The sequence below is a fragment of the Salvelinus alpinus genome, chromosome 39 (genome assembly GCF_045679555.1).
Source record: "Salvelinus alpinus chromosome 39, SLU_Salpinus.1, whole genome shotgun sequence".
Classification (NCBI taxonomy): domain Eukaryota; kingdom Metazoa; phylum Chordata; class Actinopteri; order Salmoniformes; family Salmonidae; genus Salvelinus; species Salvelinus alpinus.
In genome coordinates, this window is record NC_092124.1 from 7,909,467 (window position 1) to 7,931,594 (window position 22,128).

The following is a 22,128-nucleotide window of genomic DNA, read 5'->3' on the forward strand; positions in this document are numbered from 1 at the left end:
AATTGTAGAAATAGCCTGGGTTTATGACTTTATGACTGTGGTAACTACTGATGGCCCAATGTCGGCAACCCTGGCCCTGGAGTGCCGCAGACACTTCGTGTTTTTGATTTAACCGACCTGGAAGCAGGATGACATGCCAGAGGGGGACATTTTAAATCCATGGGGGTGGGAGTACAACTAGTATTGCTTTGGAGCCATAACAACACAAGGTAGATTGGTCCTACTACTGTTCAAATGTACCTAAACGTAGGCTTATGCAATCACAACCGTTGCTTTATATAATAACACAAGAAATACATGCGCCCCACTACTACATGTGTATCCGAAATGCTGCCGTAGGCATACACATAATTTGCGCCTACCAACACGCACATATCAGCTTGACAGGATGAGCACCAATAGCTTATCAAAAATTCTTACAGGCTTCATAGCTTAAACTTCCATTAGAATTATAAACTGGGTGGTTCCAGCCCTGAATGCTGATTGGCTGACAGCCATGGTATATGAGACCATATACCATGGGTATGACGAAACATTTATTTTTACTGCTCTAATTACTTTAGTAACCAGTTTATAATATCAATAAGGTACCACGGGGGTTCGTGGTATATGGCCAATATACCATGGCTAATGGCTGCTAATGGTGCCAAAGAACAGCCCTTAGCCGTGAAATATTGGCCATGTGCCACACCACCTCGTGCCTTATTGCTTAACTATAGGCTATATTTCTGTTGAATTTGTGACACAATGAGCGTAACCAAGCCGCCACTTCTCCAGTTGCGCAATATTTTCTGTATGATAGCGTTTCAGAAAAGCTAATTAAATCAAACTAAGTGCATACTCCATAGTCATAGCTGATGTGAAATGTTCTACATTGTCACGAGAATTTTCAATCCCAGTGATGATAACTAACCATTACTTAAGCTTTGACCGATCCCCGAGGTTTGTAAGACCCTGGGTTTAATAATAATTAGGCAAAGACTCAGCTTATGCAAAAGGTTGGCTGTTTATTCACGAGAACGTTCTAAAGTCATATAATGCGCACAGCCTTTTATATAACTCCAACAAGCGCCTACAAGTCTACAAGCGCATCTGTTCCTCCCTGGGTGGAGGAACTTTATCTCCTGTCCTTTTGGTCTCACAGTACCAAGACATGTCTGTTGTCAGTTCCTCTTTATCACACACAAACACAATGTTCCCACTGTCTCACAATATTCTAGTATTATGTCTAAACACATTGTCTAAGCTTCTGTAACTATTAGGGTGAAATACTTTAGTCATTACTCTTAATGTCATTCAGATTCTCTTATCATTACTTTAAACATATAAATTCCCTTATCATACATGGCAGTAGCTCATTTGAATTTGCAGTGAATAAGAGTAAATGCCCATTCCGAGAGCAACACACACATGCTATAGCAAGAGAGCAGGGACGGGGCGAAAAAGTAGGCTGTGTCGTTTTCATAGTATTGACATCACTTTTACAGTAGTCATATTTTGACTGTGTAATTCAAATGAATGGTAAGAGTGTACGTTTGCCTACTTGTTTTTTGTTTACACATGGTATTGCTCCTATACTACTGCGACATACAAAAAGGTTGGCCTATCTGAAATGCAGCCATATACACAACAACTGTCATTTTGCACTCAAGAAAGTACGCGATGAAGAGAAGCCCCACGAAGACTGGTTGCCCAAGATGCACTCATTGAAACAGCACACACCAACACCGTAACCATTGTAACCACGATTTGGGACCATGGACAAAAAGCTACCGCCAGTCAGTGTGATGAAAGGATAATGTTACTGCTAATTTCAGCGCCACCGGAGTGGGCAGCCAGACAACAGGATAATCCAATAGGCTACATTGGTCATTGTCCCTTGTTAAAAAGAAAAACTCTATTGCAACCTCTTTGAAATAAGGAATCGAGACCAATAGGTCAAGAGAAGTTTCAAGTGTTTAATACCAAGGATACAGTCAGCTGAGTGCATACATTTAGAAAGTTCACAACACATTTTATACTCTTCCCTTGTACGTGTCACCTCCCCAGCTATACATTTTATGACCCCAATGAGTTTCCCTCCTTTCCCCTGTGGAATGTCCATGGTCCTCTCTTGTTTAGCTAGATCAGAATCACACCCCCTTCTGTTCTGGCCTGACCCTTCTCTCTGAGAATGCTGTTCATCGATTACAGCTCAGCATTTAACACCATAGTACCCTCCAAACTCGTCATCAAGCTCGAGACCCTGGGTCTCGACCCCGCCCTGTGCAACTGGGTCCTGGACTTCCTGACGGGCCGCCCCCAGGTGGTGAGGGTAGGTAACAACATCTCCACCCCGCTGATCCTCAACACTGGGGCCCCACAAGGGTGCGTTCTGAGCCCTCTCCTGTACTCCCTGTTCACCCACGACTGCGTGGCCATGCACGCCTCCAACTCAATCATCAAGTTTGCGGATGACACTACAGTGGTAGGCTTGATTACCAACAACGACGAGACGGCCTACAGGGAGGAGGTGAGGGCCCTCGGAGTGTGGTGTCAGGAAAATAACCTCACACTCAACGTCAACAAAACAAAGGAGATGATTGTGGACTTCAGGAAACAGCAGAGGGAGCACCCCCCTATCCACATCGACGGGTCAGTAGTGGAGAAGGTGGAAAGTTTTAAGTTCCTCGGTGTACACATCACGGACAAACTGAATTGGTCCACCCACACAGACAGCGTCGTGAAGAAGGCGCAGCAGCGCCTCTTCAACCTCAGGAGGCTGAAGAAATTCGGCTTGTCACCAAAAGCACTCACAAACTTCTACAGATGCACAATCGAGAGCATCCTGTCGGGCTGTATCACCGCCTGGTACGGCAACTGCTCCGCCCACAACCGTAAGGCTCTCCAGAGGGTAGTGAGGTCTGCGGAACGCATCACCGGGGGCAAACTACCTGCCCTCCAGGACACCTACACCACCCGATGTCACAGGAAGGCCATAAAGATCATCAAGGACAACAACCACCCAAGCCACTGCCTGTTCACCCCGCTATCATCCAGAAGGCGAGGTCAGTACAGGTGCATCAAAGCAGGGACCGAGAGACTGAAAAACAGCTTCTATCTCAAGGCCATCAGACTGTTAAACAGCCACCACTAACATTTAGCGGCCGCTGCCAACATACTGACTCAACTCCAGCCACTTTAAAAATGGGAATTGATGGAAATTATGTAAAAATGTACCACTAGCCACTTTAAACAATGCCACTTAATATAATGTTTACATACCCTACATTACCCATCTCATATGTATATACTGTACTCTATATCATCTACTGCATCTTGCCATCTTTATGTAATACATGTACCACTAGCCACTTTAAACTATGCCACTTTATGTTTACATACCCTACAGTACTCATCTCATATGTATATACCGTACTCTATACCATCTACTGCATCTTGCCTATGCGGTTCTGTACCACCACTCATTCATATATCTTTATGTACATATTCTTTATCCCTTTACACTTGTGTGTGTATAAGGTAGTAGTTGTGGAATTGTTAGGTTAGATTACTTGTTGGTTATTACTGCATTGTCGGAACTAGAAGCACAAGCATTTCGCTACACTCGCATTAACATCTGCTAACCATGTGTATGTGACTAATAAAATTTGATTTGATTTGATTTGATCCTAGGCAATTTCCTCTTATCTGATAAGGTCAACCTTTCTAAATTAATATATACACAGTTTCACTCCATTAATAGTCACAGTAATCATTCACTAAACAGGATACAAACAAACTACAGTTTTAACTTGAAACATGTTACATTTTAACAGAATCCATCACCCTATAACCATGAAATAACACAATCTGTATATCTATCAATAGGAAAAGCAAGCAATGACATTAAGAACCACAGATAAATCTAAAAGATGCATTGAAGTAAAAAGCAAAGGACTGAACTATGCATTAGTGCCTTCAGAAAGTATTCACACCCTTTGACTTTTTCCACAGAGATTTCTGTCGTCACTGACCTTCACATAATACACCATCATGTCAAAGTGGAATTATGTTTTTTGAAAGTTTTACAAATTAATAACACATTAAAAGCTGAAATGTCTTGAGTCAATACAGTTGAAGTCGGAAGTTTACATATACCTTAGCCAAATACATTTAAACTCAGTTTTTCACAATTCCTGACATTTAATCCTAGTAAAAATTCCCTGTCTTAGGTCAGTTAGGATCACCACTTTATTTTAAGAATGTGAAATGTCAGAATAATAGTAGTGAGAATGATTTATTTCAGCTTTTATTTCTTTCATCACATTCCCTGTGGGTCAGAAGTTTGCATACACTGAATTAGTATTTGGAAGCATTGCCTTTAAATTGTTTAACTTGGGTCAAACGTTTTGGATAGCCTAACACAAGCTCACCACAATAGGTTGGATGAATTTTGGCCCATTCCTCCTGACAGTGTTGGTGTAACTGAGTCAGGTTTGTAGGCCTCTTTGCTCACACATGCTTTTTCAGTTCTGCCCACAAATTGTCTATGGGATTGAGGTCAGGGCTTTGTGATGGCCACTCCAATACCTTGACTTTGTTGTCCTTAAGCCATTTTGCTCAACTTTTGAAGTATATTTGGGGTCATTGTCCATTTGGAAGACCCATTTCCTGACTGATGTCTTGAGATGTTGCTTCAATATATCCACATAATTTTCCTTTCTCATGATGCCATCTATTTTGTGAAGTGCACCAGTCTCTCCTGCAGCAAAGCACCCCCACAACATGATGCTGTCAACCCCATGCTTCACGGTTGGGATGGTGTTCTTCGGCTTGCAAGCCTCACCCTTTTTCCTCCAAACATAACGATGGTCATTATGGCCAAACAGTTCTATTTTTGTTTCATCAGACCAGAGGACATTTCTCCAAAAAGTAAGATCTTTGTCCCCATGTGCATTTGCAAACCATAGTCTGGCTTTTTTATGGCGGTTTTGGAGCAGTGGCTTCTGCCTTGCTGAGCGGCCTTTCAGGTTATGTCGATATAGGACTTGTTTTACTGTGGATATAGACACTTTTGTACCTGTTTCCTCCAGTATCTTCACAAGGTCTTTTGCTGTTGTTCTGGGATTGATTTGCACTTTTCGCACCAAAGTACGTTCATCTCTAGGAGACAGAACGCTTCTCCTTCCTGAGCGGTATGACGGCTGCGTGGTCCCATGGTGTTTATACTTGCGCACTATTGCTTGTACAGATGAACGTGGTACCTTCATGCATTTGGAAATTGCTCCCAAGGATGAACCAGACTTGTGGAGGTCTACAATTTATTTCTGAGGTCTTGGCTGATTTCTTTTGATTTTCCCATGATGTCAAGCAAAGAGGCCCTGAGTTTGAAGGTAGGCCTTGAAATACATCCAAATGACTTGTCATGCACAAAGGAGATGTCCTAACCGACTTGCCGAAACTATACTTTGTTAACAAGAAATGTGTGGAGTGGTTGAAAAACAATTTTTAATGACTCCAACCTAAGTGTATGTAAACTTCCGACTTCAACTGCATATCTCTTGACACATAAATTAAAATAGTATTGGCCTCTGAACCTTCAAGATGCATACTGGACCCTATAACAACTAAACTACTGAAAGAGCTGCTTCCTGTGCTTGGCCCTCCTATGTTGAACATAATAAACGGCTCTATTTCCACCGGATGTGTACCAAACTCACTAAAAGTGGCAGTAATAAAGCCTCTCTTGAAAAAGCCGAACCTTGACCCAGAAAATATAAAAAACTAGTTGGTTGGTAGTTTAAGATATCCCTCTAGTGGTGTGGGGGCTGTGCCTTGGCAAAGTGGGTGGGGTTATATCCTGCCTGTTTGGCCCTGTCCGGTGGGTATGACCCCTCCTGTCTCAGCCTCCAATATTTATGCTGCAATAGTTTGTGTGTCGGTGGGCTAGGGTCAGTCTGTTATATCTGGAGTATTTCTCCTGTCTTACCCGGTGTCCTGTGTGAATTTAAGTACGCTCCATCTATTCTTTCTCACTCCTCTCGGAGGACCTGAGCCCTAGGACCATGACTCAGGACTACCTGGCCTGATGACTCCTTTACTTGCTGTCCCCAGTCCACCTGGTCATGCTGCTGCTCCAGTTTCAACTGTTCTGCCTGCGGATATGGAACCCTGACCTGTTCACTGGACGTGCTACCTTGTTCCGGACCTGCTGTTTTGGACTCTCTCTCTCCACCGCACCTGCTGTCTCTAACTCTGAATGATCGGCTATAAAAAGCTAACTGACATTTACTCCTGGGGTGCTGACCTGTTGCACCCTCTACAACCACTGTGATTATTATTATCTGACCCTGCTGGTCATCTATGAACGTTTGAACATCATCTTGGCCATGTTCTGTTTTAATCTCCACTCGGCACAGCCAGAAGAGGACTGACCTCAGAGAATGTTGCCTCTCTAGGTTTCTTCCTAAGATCCGGCCTTTCTAGGGAGTTTTTCCTAGCTACCGTGCTTCTACATATGCATTGCTTGCTGTTTGAGGTTTTAGGCTGGGTTTCTGTACAGCACTTTATGACATTGGCTGATGTAAAAAGGGCTTAATAAATACATTTGATTGATTGAACATGTAAAGTGTTGGTCAAATGTTTCATGAGCTGAAATAAAAGATCCCAGTAATGTTCCATAAAAAAAGCGTATTTCTCTCAAATGTGCACAAGTTTGTTTACATCCCTGTTAGTGAGCATTTCTTCTTTGCCAAGATAATCCATCCAGCTGTTAGGTATTGCATATCAAGACGCTGAATAAACAGCATGATATATTACACAGATGCACCTTGTGCTGGGGATAATAAAAGACCACTCTAAAATGTGCAGTTTTGTCACACAACACATGTTGACTGCAGGAATTTCCACCAGAACTGTTGCCAGAGAATTTTATGTTAATTTCTCTATGGCGTCATATGTGCGAGCGGTTTACTGATGTCAACATTGTGAACCGAGTGCCCCATGGTGGCGGAGGGGTTATGGTATGGGCAGGCATAAGGTACGGACAACAAACACAATTGCATTTTATTAATGGCAATTTGAATGCACAGAGATACTGTGACGAGATCCTGAGGCCCATTGTGAGTCCCATTTTTTTATTTTATGTATTTGACCAACAGATGCATATCTGTATTCCCAGTCATGTGAAAACCGTAGATTAGTGCCTAATGAATTTATTTTGATTGACTGATTTCCTTATATGAACTGTAACTCAGTAAAATCTATGAAATTGTTGCATGTGGCATTTATAATTTTGTTCAGTATATTTACCAAGAGTTATCATCCATAATTGTCATAGCCATTTATTTACCACCACAAACAGATGCTAGTGTATAGGGCCATAAGCAAACAAGAAAAGGCTCACCCAGACACCGTCCAATCAATAGTAGAGCTATATCCTACATTAATTCACATCAGATAGTGTCCTCCTTATGCTATAACCTACTAATGCATATGGAACTTTGCATGGTACACCTGAATTTATGATGAACCCCATTAACTGTAACCTCGACTTCCAGTGCGGTGAGGTTAAAGCCTAGTGGAGCTTACCCAGTGTGATTACGCCCTCTCCTGGCGAGGACACATTAGTGTAGGCTGTATTCCTATGTAGGCAACACTTACAAGAAGGCCTACAACAGGGGTGGGCAATTCCAGTCCTCGAGGGCCTGATTGGGGTCATCAAGGACCAGCAGTGAACATTGTTTTCCTCACAAAACATCTTGATGCGTGAGGGGCTCATGGTTAAAGTGCACTATAGATTTCGAGTCGACCGCTTTAGCAGAGTGTGCTGCCTAGAAGTGATGGTGATAATAGTAGCCTACATGACTGCTACTAGACAAATCCATAAGGCTCTTGTTTTTTCTTATGATGTACGATAAACTGACCTTATTTCTATTTGTTCCATAAAAGCACATGGATGTGTGTGAAACAGAAACAAAAACGTGTGATTTTGTCATATATAAAAACATTTGAAAATGTCTAACAGTAGTAGCTAGTAGTCTAGTCAAGGATGCATCAATGCAATATTGGCACAGAACATTTTGTTACAGACCAACGGAACAAAAGCAAACCTTGAATTTGTAGGTTTATAATATCCTTTTAGTGGCCAAGGTTGACCTATTTTAAGAAATAATATTGGTTGGGGGATATATATATATAAGGATAAGGATATAAGGTATAAGATCTTTAAAGATCTTATGAAGAATTTGTTACAGGATATATCACTGCCACCTGGTGAGATAAGCATAGGGCTAATGTGTGCCATGTTATCTGATGGGACCGGGGCTGCATTTACTATGTTTTTACATTCTGGAACGTACAGTTGAACGGAAACTATGCTGTACTGAACGACCAGTTATAAAACGGGGTTGGGTTGGGGAACGCCGTCAGCATGGCCACTGCCCTTTATATAAGTCACTCATTGCTTCAAGCCACACCCACCAAAGTCTGTTAAAGAACGTACAAGAATGTTTTGGGGAAACGTGTCGTTCAGTACAAACCGTTCCAACGTTCAAGCGAACTGAACGCACCTCAGCTACAATTCAGCGTTATGTTACGTGCAAGTACATCAATGGTTTTAATTGGCTGATACGTATTTTGAGCAAGTATGCGTGTTACCTATCCCCACTACATTTGAGTCCTATGCTGTAGTTACAGAATGACTTCATTGTTGTTAAACCCATCATGGTGGACCTAAATATGTGGGTAAAAAATAAGTCAGCAATGATAAGTTAAGTCAGACAAACAATGGAAGAGGCAAGTGGAAGAGGGAAAAAGTAAGGAACTTATCTGTCGGTCCTGCATTAAAGACCAAAATTGGTTAAAGAAAATTGTGATATATAAAAATATATACCAGTTTCATTTAAGGACCAAAAAATTGACAGCTGTGCCATATAAATGGCAAAATAGTTGGGGAGAGATTTTCAAGGTACCGATTCCATGGCACATGGTTAATGAATTGACATGCAAAACGACGCCGTATTCAAATTTTGAATTTAAATTATACAAAATGATTGCAACCAATATAATTTTATATGGGGAATACAACCTTCCCAGCTCTGCAGATTTTGCTGCGAGGAGGCAGTCATTAGATCATTTATTTTGGTACTGTCCATATGTAGCCTGTTTTTGGTCACAGGTCCAGGAATGGCTGAAAAATGGGAGGGGTTGAATGGAGCTGAAGGGTGGAACTAATAACAAGATAAAATGTAAAAACATACGGTAGTAAAATGTATATAGGTTGAGAACTTTTGTGAAATAGCACAGTTACAAATATATGGCAAATAGAAATCAAACTGGATGGACATCAGAAATAGAGTTAGGCCAGGGCTAAAAACAAACAAAATATAACTATTGTAAAAATAGATTGTGTCTGTAAAATGTATATAGTACGTATAAGCTGGAAGTAGAAGCATGTGTTATTGTGTATTAGTTCTCTCCAATTAGGGGTGGTAGGGTATAAAAAAAAATATATGTTTTAAACGTATATATATATATATTTGCCCAAAAAATATGGGGGATTGGAAATTATGCAGACAATTACGTTGATGTAAGCTTCAATCTATCCGCAATATTAAAGCCAAAAACACAATAAAAAATAAAATAAGTCAGACAAACATGATTAAACTATTTTGATGTGTTGGTTATAAAGTGCTGTTGGGTTTATGCAGAATAGGGTGAGATCAGATGTGATGTATACGAAAGAGAATCTCAACAAAAGTCTTAGACTAAAAAGTCCCATTTTGTGTTTATTAAACATAAACAAGTTAATACACCATATGAAAACCACACACGTCTCAACTACAGAGCTGCATGAACCTGATGAACTTCATTCATTTTCACATTAAAATAATATTGGGGGGGAAAATTAAGTAGTTCAATGGAAGTAATGAAAGATGCATTTGTGAACATCATATAGCCTACACAGTACAAACAATACGTTAAATACTTTTTAGGCGTATACATGTCTTATACAGTGAGTGTACAAAACATTAGGAACACCTTCTGTTCTCTCTGCTACCGCACGGCAAGCGGTAGCGGAGCACCAAGTCTAGGTCCAAAAGGCTTCTTACCAGCTTCTACCCCCAAGTCACAAGACTCCTGACTCTGTACCGGTACCTCCTGTATATAGCCTCACTACTGTTATTTTACTACTTAACACTTATTTTTCTTAAAACGGCATTTTTGGTTAAGGGCTCGTGAGTAAGCATTTCACTGTAAGGTCTACCTGTTGTATTCGGCGCATGTGACAAATACAATTTATTTGACCTTCCTAATATGTAGTTGCACCTCCTTTGGCCCTCAGAACAGCCTCAATTCATTGGGGCATGGACTCTACAAGGTGTCGAAAGCGTTCAACAGGGATGCTGGCCCATACTGACTCGAAGGCTTCCCACAGTTGGTTCAAGTTGGCTGGATGCCATTTCGGTGGTGGACCATTCTTAAAACACACGGGAAACTGTTGAGCGTTGCAGTTCTTGACAAGCTGGTGCGCCTGGCACCTACTACCATACACCCCCCCCCGTTCAAAAGCACTTCAGTATTTTGTCTTGCCCATTCACCCTCTGAATGGCACACATACACAATCCATGTCTCAAGGCTTAACAATCCTTCTTTAATCTGTCTCCTTCCCTTCATCTATACTGATTGAAGTGAATTTAACAGGTTACATCAATAAGGGATCATAGCTTTCACCTGGATTCACCTGGTCAGTGTATTTCATGGAAAGAGCAGGTGTTTCTAATGTTTTATACACTCAGTGTATATTCCACAATGTCTGGGCCTTGCACTTCCAACACTCTTTAATGCAGGCTTTGAGCTAAACGTCAGAAGCTATCAAATGGAATGGTTACTTTCTATGTTATAGAGTGGAATGGGTTTTCTCCTGATGTATTCTGAGGTAGCTCCTCTCTGAGAACCTCTTCCCGCAGTGCGTACAGGCGAACGGCCTCTCTCCCGTGTGGACCTTCAGATGCCTCTTCAGTTTGTCCTGGCGGGAGAACCTCTTCTCGCACTGGGGGCAGCTGTAAGGTTTCTCCCCTGTGTGGACCCTCTGGTGCCGCTTCAGGGTGCCAGCCTCGGTGAAGCGCATGTGGCACTGGGTGCAGCTGAATGGTTTCTCCCCTGTGTGGACCCTTTGGTGGATCTCCACCTTCTGGGGGCAGCTGAAGCCTTTGTTACAGAACATGCAGAGGAACCGTTTCTCTTTACTATTGCCTGATGTGGCTCCCCCTCCCCGACCCTGGGCTTTAGCCCTGTTGTTTGAGTTCAATACCTGATCGAAAAAGACATGGCCGTGTGAATCTGAAGATCCCATCGACGTGGACACGGGGTCTCGATCACTGAGTGTGTGTAAAGGGGAGTGGGTCGCAACATTTGGATTTGTCTCTAAGCTTTCCCTGTAGTCTAAAAAATCTCTGCCCTGCGAGTGTCCTTCTCCTAGGTGATTATCTGCATTCCATGTGGAAGGAACGTCGCCTTCCAATTTCACAGTCACTTCATTTATGACAAGCCCCTCCCCTTTCTTATCTAAGTACCCTTCAGAGTATACAGTACTATTGTACTGATTCCAGGCCCCTATAGACAGATCAGTCTGTGTCTCTAAACCCAGGGGCATGTTTCCAGGGTCCTTCTCTGTGGTGTAAGAACAAGCAGGCTCATCACTACCAGTGTCTAACTTGTCACCATCCCCATCTCCACGGGAATGAACAGGCCTCTGGCTCTGATGAAATACTGGTAAATAGTCTGAGCCGGGAGCAGGAGGACAGCCCAGTCTCCCCAGACCTGGATCTGATATTTGGTCAGGTCCTGTGTGTAAGAGACTGTGTGTTACAGTTAACGTCTTGGTGTCTGTCTTTGACTTGAGGACGGCGTTCAGCGTTCCACTGACCTCCGTGATGCTGCGTCGGGTTCTGGGCTGCGCTGGGGTGGTGGTAGGGTCCTCGACTCCAGTCTGAAAGTTTCTGCTGTGCCGTGGGTCCTCGTCTCCTTCAGACCTCTCTAGCTTGAACCCAGGACTTGCATCTGCAGACTGACAAGAAGAGGCGAGGTTATTACCAGTACATGAGTAGAATTGGAATCGTCTCACAAGCTCCCTTATGGCAAATGTACATGTGAATGGCTGAAGGGTGCCTTTCCGAAATAAATGGGCCACATTTGATTTACAAAGTAACTGTAATTTGTAATGCAACACTATTACAACTAAGCCAGGGCTCTCCAACCATGTCCCTGGAGAGATACCCTTCTGTAAGTTTTCACTTCAACCCCAGTTGTAAGTAACCTGATTCAGTTTATCAACCAGCTAATTATTAGAATCAGGTGCACTAGATTGGGGTTGGAGTGAAAACCTACAGGACAGTAGCCCTCCAGGAACAGGGTTGGAGAGCCCTGCACTAACCTCTATCACGACAACGTGCTGGGTTGAGGATCCACTCGCCTCATCAACAGTAATTGGTTGGTGGTCATTCCACGTATTGTGTCCTGCTGGCTTCACAAAGCTCCTGTGGCCTCCAATGAGATGTCCTTCACCTGAGAGAGTGATTGGGTGAAAAGCAGTTGTTAGGTTAACTACGGTGGTATAGACATCTTTCTGTGTTTGCAAACATTGCCACACAAGGGCAATGCGTGCAATTTGATTACTGAACACGGGGGAGTTCTCTGAAAACACAAAAAAAACATACATTCATGAGAAACATATAAATGTATTTCACACTACCTTTGGATTATAATAGGATTTTAAACCTTGTGTGAAGTCAAAAAACATTATTTGCCTGTGTTTTGCATGTACAGTACCAGTCAAAAGTTTGGACACACCTACTCATTCAAGGATTTTTATTTTTACTATTTTCTACATTGTAGAATAATAGTGAAGACATCAACTATGAAATTAAATAACATATGCAATCATGTAGTAACTAAAGTGTTCAACAAATCAAAATATGTTTTATATTCCTCAAAGTCAAATCAAATTTTATTGGTCACATACACATGGTTAGCAGATGTTAATGCGAGTGTAACGAAATGCTTGTGCTTCTAGTTCCAACTGTGCAGAAATATCTAACAAGTAATCTAACAATTTCACAACAACTACCTTATACACACACACACACACGTGTAAAGGAATGAATAAGAATATGTACATATAAGTATATGGATGAGCGATGGCCGTGCGGCATAGGCAAGATGCAGTAGATGGTATAGAGTACAGTATATACATATGAGATGAGTAATGTAGGGTATGTAAACATTATATAAAGTGGCATTGTTTAAAGTGACTAGTGATACATTTATTACATACAATTTTGTATTATTAAGGTGGCTAGGGATTTGAATCAGTATGTTGGCAGCGGCCACTAAATGTTAGTGGTGGCTGTTTAACAGTCTGATGGCCTTTAGATAGAAGCTGTTTTTCAGTCTCTCAGTCCCAGCTTTGATGCACCTGTACTGACCTCGCCTTCTGGATGGTAGCGGGGGGAACAGGCAGTGGCTCGGGTGGTTGATGTCCTTGATGATCTTTTTGGCCTTCCTGTGACATCAGGTGCTGTAGGTGTCCTGGAGGGCAGGTAGTTTGCCCCCGGTGATGCGTTGTGCAGACCGCACCACCCTCTGGAGAACCTTGTGGTTGAGGGCGGTGCAGTTGCCATAACAGGCTGTGATACAGCCCGACAGGATGCTCTCGATTGTGCATCTGTAAAAGTTTGTGAGTGTTTTTGGTGACAAGCCAAATTTCTTCAGCCTCCTGAGGTCGAAGAGGTGCTGTTAAAACTTTCCACCTTCTCCACTACTGTCCCGTCAATGTGGATAAGGGGGTGCTCCCTCTGCTGTTTCCTGAAGTCCACGATCATCTCCTTTGTTTTGTTGACATTGAGTGTGAGGTTATTTTCCTGACACCACACTCCGAGGGCCCTCACCTCCTCCTTGTAGGCCGTCTCGTCATTGGTAATCAAGCCTACCACTGTAGTGTTGTCTGCAAACTTGATGATTGAGGTTGAGGCGTGCATAGCCACGCAGTCATGGGTGAACAGAGAGTACAGGAGAGGGCTGAGAACACACCCTTGTTGGGCCCCAGTGTTGAGGATCAGCGGGTTTGGAGATGCTGTTTCCTACCCTCACCACCTGGGGGCGGTCCGTCAGAAAGTCCAGGACCCAGTTGCTCAGGGCGAGGGTCGAGACCCAGGGTCTCGAGCTTAATGACGAGTTTGGAGGGTACTATGGTGTTAAATGCTGAGCTGTAATCGATGAAAACCATTCTTACATAGGTATTCATCTTGTCCAGATGGGTTAGGGCAGTGTGCAGTGTGATTGCGATTGCGTCGTCTGTGGACCTATTGGGGCGGTAAGCAAATTGGAGTTTGGAGTGGGTCTAGGATGTCAGGTAGGGTGGAGGTGATACGATCCTTGACTAGTCTCTCAAAGCACTTTATGATGACGGAAGTGAGTGCTACGAGGCAATAGTCGTTTAGCTCAGTTACCTTAGCTTTCTTGGGAACAGGAACAATGGTGGCCCTCTTGAAGCATGTGGGAACAGGAGACTGGGATAGGGATTGATTGAATATGTCCGTAAACACACCAGCCAGCTGGTCTGCGCATGCTCTGTCGACGCGGCTAGGGATTCCGTCTGGGCCGGCAGCCTTGCGAGGGTTAACACGTTTAAATGTTTTACTCATGTTGGCCGCGGTTAAGGAGAGCCCACAGGTTTTGGTAGCGGGCCGTGTCAGTGGCACTGTATTGTCCTCAAAGCGAGCAAAGAAGTTGTTTAATTTGTCTGGGAGCAAGACGTCAGTGTCCGCGACGGGGCTGTTTTTCTTTTTGTAAATCCGCGATTGACTGTAGACCCTGCCACATACGTCTCGTGTTTGAGCCGTTGAATTGCAACTCTACTTTGTCTCTATACTGACGCTTAGCTTGTTTGATTGCCTTGCAGAAAGAATAGCTACACTGTTTGTATTCGGTCATGTTTCCGGTCGCCTTGCCATGATTAAAAGCAGTGGTTTGCGCTTTCAGTTTTGCTTGAATGCTGCCATCAATCCATGGTTTCTGGTTGGGGAAGGTTTTAATAGTCACTGTGGGTACAACATCACCGATGCACTTGCTAATAAACTCGCTCACCGAATCAGCGTATACATCAATGTTGTTGTCTGAGGCTATCTGGAACATACCCTAGTCAACGTGATCGAAGCAATCTTGAAGCGTGGAATCCAATTGTTTGGACCAGCGTTTAACAGACCTGAGCACGGACGTTTCCTGTTTTAGTTTGCGTCTATAGGCTGGGAGCAACAAAATGGAATCGTGGTCAGATTTGCCAAAAGGATGGCGAGGGAGGGCTTTGTATGCGTCGCAGAAGTTAGAGTAACAATGGTCCAGAACGCTGCCAGCCCGGGTCGTGCATTCGATATGCTGATCAAATTTAGGGAGCCTTGTTTTCAGATTAGCTTTGTTAAAATCCCCAGCTACAATAAATGCAGATTCAGCATATATGGTTTCCAGTTTACATAAAGTCCAATGAAGTTCTATCTGGGCGGTTGAGGTGTCTGATTGGGAGGGGATATACACGGCTGTGATTATAATCGAAGAGAATTATCTTGGTAGATAATGGGGTCGGCATTTGATTGTAAGGAATTCTAGGTCAGGTGAACAAAAGGGCTTGAGATCCTGTATGTTGTTATGATTAACGAGTCGTGATGTGATCATAAGGCATACACCCCAACGCCCTTCTTCTTACCAGAGAGATGTTTGTTTCTGTCGGCATGATGCGTGAAGAAACCGGGTGGCTGTACCGACTGATAACATATCCCGAGGGAGCCATGTTCCCGTGAAACAGAGAATGTTACAATCTCGGGATTGCCTTAATGACAGCTTTGCACACTCTTGGCATCCTCTCAACCAGCTTCATGAGGTAGTCACATGGAATGCATTTCAATTAACAGGTGTGCCTTGTTAAAAGTTCATTTGTTCAATTTCTTTCCTTTTTAATTGCGTTTGAGCCAATCAGTTGTGTTGTGACAAGGTAGGGGGATATTCAGAAGATAGCCCTATTTGGTAAAAGACCAAGTCCATATTATGGCAAGAACAGCTCGAATAAGCAAAGTGAAACAACAGTCCATCATAATTTAAGACATGAAGGTCAGTCAATGCAGAAAATGTCAAGAACTTTGAAAGTTTCTTCAAGTGCAGTCGCAAAAACCATCAAGCGCTATGATGAAACTGGCTCCCATGAGGACCGCCACAGGAAAGGAAGACCCAGTTACCTCTGCTGCAGAATTTAAGTTAATTCGTTACCAGCCTCAGAAATTGCAGCCCAAATAAATGCTTCACAGAATTCAATTAACAGACAAATCAACATCAACTGTTCAGAGGAGAATGCGTGAATCAGGCCTTCATGGTCAAATTACTGCAAAGAAACCTCTACTAAAGGACACCAATAAGAAGAAGAGACTTGCTTAGGCCAAGAAACATGAACAATGGACATTTGACAGGTGGAAATCTGTCCTTTGGTCTGATGAGTCCAAATTGGAGATTTTTGGTTCCAACCGCCTGGTCTTTGTGAGACACGGTGTGGGTTAACAGATGATCTCCGCATGTGTATTTCCCACCGTAAAGCATGGGAGGTGGTGATGTGGTATGGGGGTGCTTTGCTGGTGACACTGTCTGTGATTTATTTAGAATTCAAGGCACACTTAACCAGCATGGCTACCACAGAATTTTGCAGCGATACGCCATCCCATCTGGTTTGAGCTTAGTAGGACTGTCATTTGTTTTTCAACAGGACTATGACCCAACATACCCCCAGGCTGTGTACGGGCTATTTGACCAAGAAGGAGAGTGATGGAGTGCTGCATCAGATGACCTGGTCTCCACAATCACCCAACCTCAACCCAAATGAGATGGTTTGGGATGAGTTGGACCGCAGAGCGAAGGAAAAGCAGCCAACAAGTGCTCAGCACATGTGGGAACTCCTTCAAGGCTGTTGGAAAAGCATTCCAAGTGAAGCTGGTTGAGGGAATGCCAAGTGTGTGCAAAGCTGTCAAAGAAAAAGGTGGCTATTTGAAGAATCTCAAATATAAAATATATTTTGATTTGTTTAACCCTTTTTTGGTTACTACATGATTCCATATGTAATTTCATCTTCACTATGACATCTTCACTATTATTTTACAATGTAGAAAATAGTAAAAATAAAGAAAAACCCTTCAATGAGTAGGTGTTCTAAAACTTTTGACCGGTAGTGTATATTTAAAAGAAAAATGTGGAGCTTGCCTGTTTTGCATGTTATTTTGGCATGAATACGTGTCACATATTAGTTTGCAAACAAACGTAAAAATATATATAATTCAGTTAATAAAGCTGCATATAAACATGGTCTCTTTTTTTGTTTTCTTGAGTAAGGCAGCTCCAAAATGCAGGTGTTTCAGCTTAGCTCAGTGCTTTCTGTGGTGTTAGGGCGAGCCAGCAGAAAATAGGAGCATTGCGCCATGATTGGCTCAGTGTTCTGTCACTCATGGGGACACTACGTCATCACCAAGTTTAAGTCTTTGGTAAGGGTAGACATCCAAAGTTTCAGCCCTTTGGGTCCTGCCATAGAGTTATATTACAAGTGCCCTTCCAAGAAGGCTTAAGATCATTGGCCACAGACAAAATTACATCAAATCACATTATATGTACAGTAGCTTTGACTTGATGTCAACATTTTACTTTCAAAGTCTTAGTTAGCAGTCATGATCATGAATCAAGTCGACAATTTACTGGCAAATCCTTGTCATATGAAGATAAATTATAGATAAAACGTATCGGTGCTCATCGGCCATTGGACAAAGATTACACGACAAGTTGGAAATCGCACATTCAACAAGAAGTGGTATGGAAGGTATCAGTGGCTAACTGCAAGCATTGCAAAGCAACCACTAGCCTGCTATTCAATGGAGTGGCTGTGTGTTTTTTTTCTCAGATTCCCACCATATATCCAAATAATGCCAGACTTTGATGACAAAATTTGCCCACAAAGGACCGCCGCGCCACCTTCCTGTTTAAGTGACATCACAAAGTGAGCGCTCAACATTCTATAATAGAATTGTGTTATTTGACGCAAGACCCAAATGGCATTCAATGTGCCTCACCCTAATAATTTGGTATATTTTCACCTCTTAATTTCACCTACTGTTCTAACTTGGTGGTGCACATGTAGCCTATAACCTGTTTTAGAGAAATGTAATCATTGAATATTGTAAGAGCTTTCATTGTCTGTTTATATGCCCCCTTTATTTCTCCTACGGTTCTGACTTGGTGTACAGGGAAAACAGTTTGCTGTACATTTCAAAAGTGCTGAACAAATAGTTATGACTACGTCCGTCGTCGCGTGCTCATTCTCTTAATCAAAATTACGGATTGCCTCTTATCCGCTTGTCTTCCCTTATGCCATAGTTTGTACATCTCAATTGTCAGTAGAAACCACATTTGTTTAAGCATGTCAGCCATGTTTTTTTTAAAGGCAGTAAATGAGGCTGAATGAACTGTTTCACTGCCAGACAAGGCTCCGCTGATAGCCAGGTGTAGCAGTGGTAAGGTGTTGGGACAGCTTTATGTAGGCCCTAACAGTTTGTGGGCACCGTTTGTCACTGTTATAGTGCAATCCATGTATTGTTTGGGGTTGTGGCTTTGCTGGCATGCATCCCACATTTAGTTTTTTTTTGCCCCACCAAGATTTACATGGTAAAATCACCACTGGTCTCATCACAAATCAACTGCATTACACTTTTTTTTAAAACAACTTCAACCAGTAAAATGGCTCTTTGGCCAACTTTAGGCCACTGGGCTCCCGAGTGGCACAGTGCTTGAGGCGTCACTACAGACACCCTGGTTCGATTCCAGGCTGTCACAACCGGCCGTGATTGGGAGTCCCATAGAGCAGCGCACAATTGGCCCAGCGTCGTCCGGGTTTGGCCGGTGTAGGCCGTCATTGTACATAATAATTTGTTCTTAGCTGACTTGCCTAGTTAAATGGTTAAATAAATCAAATAAAATACTACAGCCTATGTCAATGCGCGTTAGCATTTTAGCTAACAAGTGCTGCAGCCAAAATAGGTATTTTACAAAGATCCCAACCAAATAATATTAGTGTCTGCTCAAGCTATAATATAAACATTATAAGCGTACTATGACATCCCCAAAATATGGTTTTGATTACAACTATGAATGTTTATTCGAGGCAGCGGCGCTAACTGCTTTAATTCTTAATCAAAAAGTCTCGCATATCTGGTTAGAATACGATAGTGTCTTTGCACAAGATAGGTAGTTAAGTAATCACGGGAATTTTTCCATACTATCCAAAAACTGACCAAGACCCAATTCTTGGTAAGACATCTGAACACATGGGAAACGGGGCGACAGCACCCTCGGCCTTCTGCAACATGTACCTCTAGCCAATCCTGTTTTGTATCGGTCGAGGATCTTGACACTACTGGGACGACGCTCCCGTGCCACCTTCAGTTCCAGTAGCTGTAGTTTCCTCCGTAATCCGCTGTTTTCTTTCTGGCTTTGAGAAATTTCCAAACGAAACACTGCATAGTCGTCGTCTACGAGTTTACAGATCTCTGCCACGGCTGCATTCGCTAGCACCTCCATGACGGAGGCTATTTGAGTGTGAAAACCCATATCGTTACAGTTAGCAGCTAGCTAAATAGCATTACCTAGATAACATATATCAACAAGTGCTTTCACCAACAAAAATTAAACACGACTTGGGGTAAGTATGTGATACTGGGAAGTTAAATAAGTCATATTTTGAGTTCCCGAGTGTGAACAAACGTCTAAATAACTAAAACGCTAAGTGACGAAATTGTTCACTTCCGTGTAAGGATCTTATTGGTTGGCGTCATAGCTAAAGGGTGTGGTTAAATGAAAAACGAACGCGTGCTGTTCTTTTAGTTACGGTACTGCTTATTACACATCAAATGTCCTATGATCAGTATATTTCAAACTCAGAGCAGACTTGTTTATAAAGAACAGTGTGTTAGCAAGAATATAGTAGAATAGAAGTAATTACTTTATTCCATCTACATCACATCAGTAAGGTAAATATTCAGCTGGGCCGTATTAATTTGTATTTTATTATATGCATTACGCCGATTCTGTTGCAAAACGTTTCTTAAATGGAACGATACGGGGAGGGACCTACATAGACTGTAAAAAGAATGGGGACATACCTGAATTTGTCCAATAGAAACTCTCGTTTTACTTGCTCAACTGTTTGGACGAACGATTACATACCTGTCCTTGTTCTGCCTAGGTTTACTGTCTCTAAATACAGGGATTTACACAAGCCTGTTTCAAATGACAAGTTAATTACCCTCCTAAACAGACGTTAAAATGTCCTACACGGATTCAGTTTGTAGGGAACAGTCAGTCTGGAATATCAAGTACAGGTTCACGTTCGTTTATGTTTAATATTTGCCCCCAGTCATCACAAGACCTGAAGGCTTCAGGCCATTTACTGAAAACAGCTTGAGGTCAAGGACTGATTGTAAAGATCCCATATCACAGATGATAGATAAGCTTGTGAGCTCTGGGTTTTTAATAACGGAAACAGTTAAGAGGGACTTGACTTGAGCATGTTTTGCTCGTTGTTGCGTTGATGAACACAGTGACATGGTGGCGTACATCAGTATAAATACAGCCAACAGTATGTGGCCGAGTAAGTAAATTACTAAGTGGCAATGTTTGCTACAGCCATGGGTGGTTCATAGCAATAATACACATAGCAGATGTGGGAGATATACAGTGCGTGGGACATTTGAATTTCAAAACACTTGGACCATAGTAATAACTAGCTCTTGCTAGGATTGTATTAAAAAAATACGAGAGACATGTAAGTGTAACGGATGTGAAATGGCTAGCTAGTTAGCGGGTACGCGCTAGTAGCGTTTCAATCAGTTACGTCACTTGCTCTGAAACCTAGAAGTAGTGTTGCACCTTGCTCTGCAAGGGCCGCGGCTTTTGTGGAGCGATGGGTAACGACGCTTCGTGGGTGACTGTTGTTGATGTGTGCAGAAGGTCCCTGGTTCGCGCCCGTGTCGGGGCGAGGGGACGGTCTAAAGTTATACTGTTACATAAGCTAAGCCTTCGAAGGTCTCACATACGTGGGACATACAACATTTCAAAGCACTTGCATACCACTGTCTGACGTCATTGAAGCACGCAACGTCACACTTATTGAAGAGTGAAGCCAAGTCTACAGCGAGGAATAGCAGGAGGAGACAGGGGAAAACCTGAAGGAGTGGGAGTAGAAGGATAGGAGGAAGAATGGTTGGATAGCAGTGATTCTATTTAATTATTAAGTGGAGATCTGTCAACAATTATGCTCATTCACATTGCTAATAGTCCGTGACAAATATCAAAGCTAAGCAGGGCTTGGCTTGGTTAAACCCCAGGATGGGAGACCAAAGGCATAGCTGTAGATAAATAAACTGTTCAGTAGGAAGTGCTGTCCATCCTTAACCATGAAAATTCATACCTGAACATGTATATACAAATATTGTATTTTTCTTATAGTAATTGTCATGGTTTTTTATATGTTGACATAAAAACAATGTCAAATTATAAGAAAGGAATTTATTTTGTAAAGGTTACATTATCAGAGCATACAGTGCCTTTAGAAACTATTCATACCTCTTGACTTATTCCACATTTTGTTGTGTTACAGCCTGAATTCAAAATGTATTAAATATATATTTTTCCTCACCCATCTACACACACTACCCCATAATAGCAAAGTGAAAACATGTTTTTAGAATTTTTTCAAATGTATTGAAAATGAAATACAGATATGTAATTTTACATAAGTATTCACATGCCTCAGTCATTAGATGTTAGAATCACCTTTGCCAGCGATTACAGGTGAGTCTCTCTGGGTAAATCTCTAAAGCCGTGCTCACATTGGCAGTTTGAAATTAATCAAATCTAATTTATTTGCATATCCGATTAGAATCTGTTATATGTCCTGTATTCTGAACAGTCTAAAAGCACATGGAATCTAATATTTCAAGCCACATTTTCGTAGGTGGTTTGAAGTCAGATACAAATCTGATTCCTGGCAATTTGACCGTTCAGACACAA

General features: G+C 42.3%; 1 protein-coding gene across 2 annotated transcripts; it reads right to left on the reverse strand.

Moving 5' to 3' along the window:
* Positions 1-9,742: 9,742 nt before the first annotated feature.
* Positions 9,743-19,852, reverse strand: LOC139566790 (uncharacterized). 2 transcript variants are annotated; one of them, XM_071388107.1, is made up of 3 exons: positions 19,431-19,852; positions 12,458-12,549; positions 9,743-12,052 (listed from the first exon to the last, which is right to left on the reverse strand). In XM_071388107.1, the coding sequence occupies exons 1-3, from the start codon at positions 19,666-19,668 to the stop codon at positions 10,883-10,885; spliced, it is 1,500 nt and encodes a 499-aa protein (XP_071244208.1). In that variant the 5' UTR covers positions 19,669-19,852; the 3' UTR covers positions 9,743-10,882. The 2 variants fall into 2 exon arrangements, with proteins under 2 accessions (XP_071244208.1, XP_071244207.1); XM_071388106.1 differs by having other exon boundaries at positions 12,419-12,549.
* Positions 19,853-22,128: the final 2,276 nt, after the last annotated feature.